A 10,822-nucleotide genomic window follows, 5' to 3' on the forward strand; every position below is an offset into this window, starting at 1 on the left:
GACCTCTATAAGAAATTAAAAGTATTGTCCCAAATCCACATTTGAGTTGCGACATCCAGTGAAAGTTCTATGTCCCCAAAATTTGGATATCCCGCGGATGCTGTTGAATCCACAAACCCGCTGGCGATATCAGAGGTTTGCCACTCGTCTTGATGATGTGTTCGACCTTGCAGAGCTGGCTGTGGAGGATTAGATCTCATTCTTCCATCGCGGAATACTGCGAGACATTAGATTAGCTACGTTACCACGAGCAGAGATCTCGCGAATACAGACCACTTTGTAAAGCAGTTACAGCGTCATCGAAGGTATTGGTGCCCATTATGGGACGATGCTGTGGAGGCACTTGAGCTTCATTTCTGGTCCGACTGGTATTCGTTACATCCTCCGTCGCGGTAATCGAAGACGACAACCTGCCATCGTTGGTAGCTCTTCTGCTCTGTGTCGGGTATGGGCTTTCCCCGGGCCGAGAAGTCACGAGCTTATCTAATGACTGTGAAGATTGTGCGATGCTCTCGGCGGACTCTCGGCTAAGCTCAGGACCGTCCATATGGTCCAACCTTCCAGATGTTAAACCCTTCATCTCTTCTGTAAGGATTAATTGCAAGAGGTCCTTCATGATATTTGCTGACTGCTTGGACAAAGTTGTCGGCGAGTTTAAGAGTTGCGGCATTGTAACAAGCTTCCCCAAAGCTCGTTTTGACTCTTGCGCAGTTGCTGTCAAGGGAGATGAGAGTGCAAACAGACACAATACCGCTCCCGCAGTGAAGCAATGGATTCCAATGAACGGAGCAATAAGCGTTCTTCCAGCCAACCTGAGGATATCTTGATAATCGCGGATTTTCGTCGTCTTCATGGCTGCTTCCCAACACTCACTTCTGCATGTCCGGTAAAATTCCAGATCAATCTCTTTCACCACCGTACCTTCTACCGCACCCGGTATTTCAGAGGAATTAATTGGTGTACCAGGTTTGTTGATGTCCAAGTGACGTGCTGAGCGGTACGTCAGAAACGGACGGTATAGGATGATCTGAGCGTTGTAGTAAAGTAGTTCGAGTGCAAGAGCTTGGACCTTGAACACCTCAATTATTCCGTTGACCTCTGGCTCAAGACGCTCTGATTTGAAAGATGATAATGTCAGTTCAGGGGGGATGTTCCTCTTCCATGTATTTAGTCGTTCTCGGATGGATTTGGCTTGATCAATAATGTGCTGGATGGGTGTGGCCTTTTGACGATAGAATATTTCCATGATGTCGAAAATGACCGTGTAGAGGTTGAACATGTGCATCTGATAGGATAGGATTGTTACGTCTTGGCGGGAGCCATCCTCGAAAAGCTCGGTAGAGTCAAATCCTGGGCATCTTATCTGTGTGTCGTCGATATTTCGCAGCATTTTCGTTTCCCAGTGTGTTTGATTGATGAGGGAAGGTCTCCCACAATTGACAGCAACAAAACTATCGGATATTAGCAGATTTTTAGTGTATCACAAGGCATTCATACGTCTCTGAAATGCAGAGTGCGCGCCAGCACCTCTTGCGTATTTCTCTTTGAGTCGAGTCTATTTCTCTCCAGGATGATTCATTGTGCAGTCCAATAGACAAGGCCGCTTTCAAGGCCGCCCCCAGAACGACGTAAGCACGTCTTGGTCTGTTATCGTGGAAGCCCAAATATGTCGTCAGCAGAGTTCCCACCTGTGCGGACTCAATCGTCGGGATTTCGAATATCTCGAAGAAGTTTGATTCAGCCTTGCGAATCATCTTCTTCTGGAGCGCCTTTAGATCAAAGCCAGGACAGATTTGGTTCATGGCTCTTTCGTTGGCAAAGGTAGAGCCCATGGCAAGAACAACCATAGAAAGTATGAGGAATGAGAATCGATGGGGTGGAATAGACCCACATCGGATCATCTCGTTGAACTCCAGCCTAAAGGACGGCTCGTGAACTACCAGCTGATACCAATGGGTGTTGTGGATGTATGAATCCAGGAGTAAAGATGCAATTTCCGAGGGTGGCAACTGCATGTCGACCAAGTCCACAACTGGAACCCTTTCCTGGGTGCAAGAGGAGGCGGATGGGCGTGGAGTGGGTTTGTAAGCCAATTCAGCATTTTCAGTGGCGCTTGATGGAGGATGCAAGTGGTCATATATCTAGGAATGTCCCGTGAGCCACGAAAGGGCGGCCAAGGATAATAAGTTGGCTACCTACATGGAAATATAATGGGTATGAGTTCGGACTGTCCTGAGTCACGACTCGAGTGCTAGTCTGTGCTTCAGACACCGGAGACGGTGGGCCAATATCGCTTGCAGGGACGTCTGGGCTATTTATGGCGTCTCGGATAGTCTGGAATGTTTGAACGGGTGCAGGCTGAGGGGATGGGCGATGGTTATATACAGGGGATGAGGCTTTGCGATGCCGCCTTTAAGCAATGAGTAAGATTCTTGTCCAGTAGATATGCCATGACTTACTTTCTTCTTGTGTTGTTTTCTTTGCATTCCATATTGGAACGAGTACAAAGCGCACATGGTCTCTCATTATCACACTGTTTCCAATGACCAGTTGTTAGTCGCGATCTCCCTCGATGACGGATACCAAAAGATGCGAATACAGCTTGCCTTTAACTTTTGTTTGTAACATCGCATGCATGCGTTACGTGCTCTTGCGCTCTGCAGCCCCCTGGCAGCACTAGACGTGGAGCGTTCACCGGCTGGCGAGGCATGGCCCCGCCAAGACTCTTGGCGAGTTGAGCCGGTCATATCTCCTATTGCTGCTGGTCGCGGACAGGAACACGTAGAGATGATTCCGCACCGTGATACTGGAGCCTCGTGTCGCGCGTTGTTGACCTAATGAAGCAAGGACAGTGTACGTTGGAAAGAGGAGACGTTTCAGATTGGGGGCCAAGATTGCGGAGGTCCGGGGGTCATACCCGTTAGTGAAGGTAGGGGCGGGCCCCAACAGCCAAGTAAGGACCTCGTGCCTCGGCCACTTACTTCGGCACGGACACCTCAATTTGTAATTTGGCTGTGAAAATGACCTTTGTCGGTCTTAACGCTCCACCTTCATATTGATCGGTTTTTGTGCCAGAATTCGATAAATTATAGGGCCGAGGATAAGCCAGGAAAATGTAAGGGTTGATCTCACCAGGGTGACGCACAAGAGTCTGAAGGTACGATCCGCTGTATTGGAAAGCGTCCAGTTGCCGAGTGCAGAAATTGCACACGGCGAATGGGACAATTATAGGCACTGTGTCATGTGACCTAGCTCTAGGGTGGGGCGATGTCCAAGGCGGGGGCCCATTTTTCTCATCCTGCCGGAACGGAAGATAGTTCTAGCGCAATGATCATGAAGTGATCACCCTCAACCAGTAGTACATACCTGGAGGATGTGGCTGTCGCGGCTGTCGCTAGGACACCAGCTCCTCAGCTATCAATACAACTTGGTTACCTCAATCTACTTTGACTGCTACGCATTATCGTACATTGACTATTACCTAACGTAGCACTACGACCGCTCAGTAAGTGCACTTAACCGCTCTGCTAACATAAACCCCTGGTTTAGGAATCCGCCCTTGAGTTACCCTATACCCCGTACAGACTAGCTTAGGAGCACGACCGCAACCTACCTTTGTCATCTTACTTTCTTGGCATGTAGATGTTAAGAAAGTAGCCCTAATTACACCAATTTTCTTAACAAGTGCATTATAATAACCACAATTCTGCGCTTCGTGCAACCCACGGCGGTGGTGATGGCATCCGCCACCTTCTGCGCCAAATTTGAAGAAGCAGCGAAACAATTCACCACTGGGCCCGAACGGGAATTCGCCCAAAAGTTTGCCGATAGCTTCCTGGACTCCTGGAATCAGGCACTTACTGACGCCAAATCTGCTCCGGCGCCTACTTACAGCATCGTCGCGGCCTCGCCTCCGGCTGCAAACAACGCCCTTGCCCACCAATCCCGACACCATTAACAACAACGTCAACAACAACAGCCCCCTCATCGCCAGGGACAACCGACTGCAGGCGCCCCACCCCGAGGGGATCTCCGCGTCTTCATCCGGCTGGACGCCGAATCCTCAGCCAGGGCCCATAAGGACTATGCAATCCGGACCCATATATCCCGGAAATTCGGAGTGGATCCACGCAAGATCCCGCGGGTTCTCCAAGTCAGGTCCGGATGGGCCGTACTTACTGTTGACATAACCACTCGCAACCTCCTCGTGCAGAGACAGACTGAATGGGCAACCGACTTAGGGGCCGCCGCCATACAGAGTAGCATTGGGTGCGTGGAGATTTAGTACTAGTGGTAGAGTGTAGCGCAGGCGCAAAGACTAGCTGATGATTGAAACTCAAACCTTTGGCTCGCAAACAGCGATAAATGGTGAAATAACGCCTATTATTGTCAGTGATATTCATCATATGAGACTTCTTTGACTTACTGCTCAAGAAAAGCCTTCCCGTCTTCGCATCATGCACAACCGTCGTAGCAGCAGGAAGAACCTCACCATCCGCATCCTCAATAACCTTATCAACCACGTACTTCCCGTCAACCTTCCTCACCCTCAGCACAGCAGCAGGAGTGTGAGCATTATACGGATCCTCATACGCCTGGAAAATGGCAGCAGTAACGGGAAAAGCAGCTATCCAGATATCCCCGTTCTCGTCAATAGAAGCATTGTCAAGACCGTAGCCGAGCTTTACCTCGTCGATCTTTTCGAGCTCTTTATTCGGCAGAATGCGGTAGATGTACAGAGTGCCGGTTATGGAGTCCGGAACGTAGATTATGTCGTCTTTGCGGGCGAGGCCGTTGGGGAATTTGAGGTTGTTTACGACTTCTTTGCAGGGTTTGTTTGCTTCGCAGAAATGGATGTTGGCGGAGCCTAAAAGCATAGCTAGATGATATCGCTGAGCACTATTAGTAGTTATTTTCATGAGAATATTATAGCTAGATACTCACCCAGCCATGTTTGTGGGGCCCGTGGTCATTTGTAATGTAAAACGTCTTATCATCCAGAACCGCAACACGGTTTGGGGTGGCAATGCCTTGATCAGCATAGGTGCGAACATGTTTCAGCTCAGTTGCTTCAGCACTCGTTGCAAAATGCTCAATGGTTGTATTCGCGCCGGAAACATATTGATCGAGAAGCTTTCCACTCTCACCATCAACAGAAGGTCGCAGGTTGACAATCATCAAGTCAATGCCGCCATCAGAGTTTTCCATTCCGGTGAAGCCCACCACATTGATGAGCCCGTCTCCGAAAGTGCCGGAGAACCAGGCGTCTTAAGAGTGCGTAGTCGAAAGCCGTTGTCAACAGGCTTGTCAATATCCAGCGCGACGATAGAATCTCGCCGAGAGCCACCGGAAATATTCAGATGACCAACACTACACCCTTGTTAATCCTACAACAGAGAATTTATAGCTTAGAGACATACCTGGGCATCCAATGCTTCCGCGCAATAGGGTCCGAACAAGCAAGGAACATTTGCCTCGTAGATTGAGATAACCACATATCCTCGCAAGCTTCCATACGCGGATCAACGATCTTGCGGCACGTGTAGGGGAAATCAGCGAGCGGCTGCATGACCCTGCCGACGCCGAGGAACAGCCATATTGTCTCTTGAAGGAAGATCTGGAAAAGGACGGCGAGGATAACGACGGCGGAAAAGCCGATTTTGGTGAGAATATTAACCATTCTTTTCTTATTTTTTGGTGGTTAGAGAGTTTGAGAGAAGAGCAGAAAGAATGGCGACGAGAAAAATGGGAAAATGAAAGTTGGGTCAGATGACGTGAGGATTGTGTTGAACAAGTGCAGGGTTGTCACGTGCAAGCAGGGGTCCTCTAAGATAACGCGCGTAACCAACTGTTGGATACGCAGCTATACGATGGGGTGAGTGTATTAAGATGTGGAGCAGAATGTGGTGATGTTATTGATTGTCGACTTGATTCTTTTTTGATCAGTCTGTCAGGGAGGGATTGGTTCAATTCCCCCTCCTTTTCTGGATACAAGAATAATATTGTGATGAAGGAAAGTGGAGCCCTTTCCCAGCCGCCAATCTAATACCAACCAGCCCCAAAGGGGCAGATTTTTACAGAACACAACAATGAATATACCAATCTACATCAATGAACCGAATACACGTAATGTCTGACAGGAATTAGCTTTCTCTTCCCTCCAGTTAAACAAACCCCTACACAATCATCTTTACAAGGCTACTGAGATTCTCTATTCCATCGTCAGCATGAGCTTTTAAAAGGGACGTGACTGAAGGTTTAAGTCAATGAGAACACACTGAACAGCTGATACCCGTCGAGTGTCTAGTTAGCATGACACGATAGCAGACTGACCCGATTTTGAGTCCCGGCGGGGCCAAGCAGCATCAAGGATGGACTTGGCGCTCATCTGGCGAAAAGGGGCTGTTGAGGAGGACAGCCATATGAAGGAACGGATTTAGAAGCTTCACTCCGACACAATTGCAAATCTACCCGTATCTTAAGTCTATGTTATCTTAACCCTGCGGCAATACTCAAGATTTGGTTAAGCCAACACTTTCTTTTGGCCGCAATGACTCTGACCTCAGTCTAATGGGATATGTCATCATCGACATCACGGTCCAGCTATAACATATTCCTTCTTTAAAGGTTCCAGTTCGATAGATGCCCCATTCCCCTACAAGGACTCGATGGCCGCTCGGAAGTGCATGACCCTTACGTGTCACTTATCTAACGATCTACACTTGACGTACCGATTATTAATTACCCCGGTTGACCTACAGTTCCCGACTTACCCCATAGTATCCCCAACAGAAAAATCAAATCAGTCAGTATTCCACTTCTATTTTTCTGATAATACAAATCAATCCAGAGGCACTCTCGTAATTATCGGGTCACTCTTATTAATAAGATTACTCATTCCACGGACGTATTAAGTTAAACCACCATTTGTGTGCTAAATGTAAGCCCTCAGGTATGTATCATACTGTATCATACTGTGCCTTAAAATTTGTAATCCGGCTTGATCAGTAATCCTTGCGAATTTTTGCGATCCTACTGACCCGCTCTTCCCCAGAGCAAACTTTCCGAACTATCGTATCTCACCACCACTCCGCCTACCCCGTCGCACCGCCCAATCCGTGATAGTCTCAATTCCAAATAACATCATGATGATGCGCATATCTCAACACCGCATTTTTGCTTCAATTAAATCCAAATTTTCAAAATGTCATCGCAAATATCAGATCGTAAAATGAGAATTTTGCGGGCAATTTCTGACGCATCTTCATCGACTGTTCGCGGCGCAGCTAAGTTGGAGGCTCTTCCTCGCTCGACATTGAGAAATCGGATCGCAGGCGCGCGACTGACACAAATACAGCATCAAAAGTTCCTTTCACTGACTATTATATAGGAAAAGGAACTTATTAACCTTATTTTAATAAGAGAAAAGTATTTCCAACCGCTCACGAAGTAGGAAATCCACGACTATGCATAGTACCTTGCTTAATTGAATGGCTGCGGGCCTTATCTCGGCAAGAATTGGGTTGACCGTTTCTTCAACCGTCATATAAGCATTATATTGAAGCCATCACGACTTATTTCTGCAGCGAGGAAGAAGTACGTCACTGAAGAAGGACTCAGAGGGTACTATTCTGGTCTTGGGAGTGTCGTAAAGGACCTCTTTATTGGGACAGACCGTATCTACAACCTCGACGAAACTGGGCTCCAAGAAGGGATGACTATAGGAGGCATAGTCGGTGGAACGGTCCTTACGACTTCATCTGACAAGATGCAGTCTGATGCTTCGTCTTGGATCACGATTTTGGAGTCAATTTGTGCCGACGGTCGGCGACTTACTCCCACAGTCATCTATACGGGAACAACCTCACAGGGACAGAATTTCGGGCCTGTTATACTAATAGGTCTGCTAGAGTTACAATGTAGTCGACAATATCGCTAACTCGGTCACGACTTAAGACTGCAGCTGTTTAATATATTAACACCCCAAATAGTAACCTTGATGCCAAATGAGGATTTCCCAACATAATTGGGCATCAACAGTTTATCATGAACATCGGCCATAGGAGTTCATCAATACTTGAAGAGATAGAATTTACATTAATCATATCTATGCAATTGACTGGGCTCGGTAGAGAGGGGGGAAACGGCCTGTTTAAGGACAGCTTGTCTTCTTGATCCGCAGTTAACTCTGTTGGCAATAGAACCCGGCTTACTTTATAGATTGTCTTAATACTTGCGGATAATTCTTAACTATGATATTGTGAAGTATAAAAGTTATCTTATAGGTAATATAGCTTCTAGTTATAGCTAAGAACAACTAAGAACACAGAAAACCCTAATCTTAAAGCTCTTTTTTATTTCTGCATTAGACATTATACTATACTTTGGCAGGTGTTACAAACTGGTTATCAGTCTTTCAAGGGCTGATGCTGCTTTTAGTCGGGTTGTCGTTGGATTTCACTGTAGATACTTGCTACTATGGATTGGTCACCGATCTCGCTATTAACATGGCTTTCGTCAGATTCGCCAAGTACTCAAGGACTTCCCGATTGTCTTTTTTGTCTGGAGCGTAGTGACGCAGATATCGCACTGCATCGAGCAACATCGAGCAGTACGTCTGTATTTAATGTATAATAGATCAAGGCATGGTTAAGCACTCAGGGACAACTGAATCAGAGCCATGTTACAATGAGTAAATAATCCTTTGGCAGCTCCCGGGTAGTCGATTTGCAGTCTTTAAACAACGAGATACCTTGTAAGTGCTTCAAAGAAAGAGCTTATCTAATGGCCAGTAATCCCTCCTCTTTTGAGAACCCAGGACTAAAATCAAAGCGTAATTATCATTAAGTGGCTTGATTCCACGTTATTATTACTCGGCCATTATTACCAAACCTGTCATTTTCGGCAGGGCATCATTGTTGTTCAAAAGTGACTAGACCTAGATAGGAATAAGCCCTTTTCGTACACTTTCCTATCACACTGAAAGCGGCAATGAAACGGCAGCATACTTACGCTAAAGTTTTGCGCGCGGCTATGACGCAAAGGCACTTGACACGGCGAGAAATTGTCCCGCGCCCGCACTTTTAGTCGCAAGTCGTAGAGTTAGTACGCTTCTTTATAATAAATACCATGGTAGTAAGTTGCTCCGAAGTGCGTTGTTTGCTGGGCATTTTGAACATTCGGCCGAAGCGGACATTTGAACTTTTCCAGTAGGTTTTATGAGAAGTGAACAGTTGTTTGAAGAAGCGCTATGGAGCTCAAAGCTGGCATGTGGTATAAAGATAATCGGTTGCGGCCAGCATGTTCATTAAAAGCTATACATTCATCTCACGCATCAATATCATACACAATTACAACTTCAGTTCTCCGAGTAATAAATCCATCAACATGTCAAAGGTTCTCACAGTGTTTGGAGCCACTGGCAAGCAGGGCGGCTCAGTCGTCCAGACCATCCTCGCTGATAAGAAGCTTTCGAGCGAATTTACAATCCGCGCTGTTTCCCGCGACATCAACAAGCCTGCCGCAAAGGAGCTCGCAGCCAAAGGCGTTGAAGTGGTTGCGGTACGTGGGATACACACTCTATCAGAATCTACGCTAAACCTTGGTTTTCAGGCCGACCTCTCCGACGTTGACTCTCTGGCTTCGGCTGTCCAGGGCGCTCACACGGTCTTTGTTGTGACCAACTTCTGGGAGACCATGTCAGCCGAAACCGAAGAATTGCAGGGTAAGGCCGTCACCGATGCCGCAAAGGCCGCTGGCGTACAGCACATCATCTTTTCGGCCCTCTTGAATGTGTCAGAAGCGAGCGGCGGTCGTCTGACCCATATCGTTCATTTTGACAGCAAAGCCCGCATTGCTCAGTATATGCGTGATAGCGGCGTCCCTTGCTCATTTGTCTGGCCGGGCGCATTCATGGATGACTTTGTTCAATACATCCGTAAGAGCGGGGATGACGAGTATGTCCTAGCGCTCCCTATAGATGGTGACAAGGCGCAGATGCCTCTATTTCTAGCGTCTGCTGATATGGGTAAGTCATGGTTTAAGAGCAACGTGTGGCCCCGAACCTCAATTGTTAACCTTTTGTTGCAGGCAAATTCGTCAAGCTGGCTATTGCAAGCTACCCTAAATATGTCGGCAAGGATATCTTCGCCGCAGCTGCCTACTTGACTCCTAATCAGCTGATGAGGGAGTGGTCTGAGGCGACGGGCAAGAAGGGCAAATATGTGCAGTTGCCAGAAGATGTTTTCAAGTCCCACATGCCCCCTCCTGTTGCCCAGCTGATCTATGAGAATATGTTGCTCATGGAAAATCCGGGTTATTATGCCAACGGCGAGCTGGCCCCATTTCTCAATGCTCTCGATGAGAAGCCTACGACATGGAAGGAATTTGCTAGAGCGAACCAGGATAAGTGGTAAATCGTTAGTGAATAATGTTATGAAACTATTCTTATGAGTAGTTTGCTATACCGTGTTACTTTCTTTAGTATAGATGGCCGCCTAAGCTGGGGTTAAGACTGTATACAGGTCTTTTCTCTCCACGTGCACACATTCTATCTTAGCTATTTATATTTTTTTATTAAAGCAAAGGGCAGCAATTCTTCCTAATCCACTTGACGCTGGCACTTCTGCTTTGTAGAAAAATGAAGTGTATTAATCGTCATTGCCTATTGTATTTTAATCGTTTTATATAAGATCACTGGGTATAGTTAAACATTTGGCCTGGACTCTTACAGTTGCCAATGAGATGTAAAGGAGCCTCTAAAGTTGTCTAGGTGTTGATCTACATCGTTATAACTTCGTCTTGTACTGAAAGCGGGCGTTTT

General features: G+C 46.9%; 3 protein-coding genes across 3 annotated transcripts; 1 reads left to right on the forward strand and 2 right to left on the reverse strand.

Annotated features, from left to right (window-relative positions):
* Window positions 1-241: 241 nt before the first annotated feature.
* On the reverse strand, window positions 242-2,491 carry FOBCDRAFT_276373 (fungal-specific transcription factor domain-containing protein; the record flags this gene model as incomplete). The annotated part of the gene is made up of 4 exons (XM_054705336.2): window positions 242-1,451; window positions 1,498-2,141; window positions 2,200-2,410; window positions 2,460-2,491. 4 exons carry the CDS (start codon window positions 2,489-2,491, stop codon window positions 242-244), a joined length of 2,097 nt encoding a protein of 698 aa, XP_054561311.2.
* A 1,845-nt stretch (window positions 2,492-4,336) lies between these two features.
* Window positions 4,337-5,680, reverse strand: FOBCDRAFT_251674 (uncharacterized protein; the record flags this gene model as incomplete). The annotated part of the gene is made up of 5 exons (XM_054705337.1): window positions 4,337-4,380; window positions 4,427-4,892; window positions 4,945-5,267; window positions 5,348-5,370; window positions 5,421-5,680. The coding sequence occupies 5 exons, from the start codon at window positions 5,678-5,680 to the stop codon at window positions 4,337-4,339; spliced, it is 1,116 nt and encodes a 371-aa protein (XP_054561312.1).
* Window positions 5,681-9,302: 3,622 nt separating this feature from the next.
* Window positions 9,303-10,415, forward strand: FOBCDRAFT_186024 (uncharacterized protein; the record flags this gene model as incomplete). Its single annotated transcript, XM_054705338.2, has 3 exons — window positions 9,303-9,561; window positions 9,613-10,027; window positions 10,090-10,415. Exons 1-3 carry the CDS (start codon window positions 9,388-9,390, stop codon window positions 10,413-10,415), a joined length of 915 nt encoding a protein of 304 aa, XP_054561313.1. The 5' UTR covers window positions 9,303-9,387.
* Window positions 10,416-10,822: the final 407 nt, after the last annotated feature.

Source organism: Fusarium oxysporum, chromosome VII (genome assembly GCF_013085055.1).
Source record: "Fusarium oxysporum Fo47 chromosome VII, complete sequence".
Lineage (NCBI taxonomy): Eukaryota > Fungi > Ascomycota > Sordariomycetes > Hypocreales > Nectriaceae > Fusarium > Fusarium oxysporum.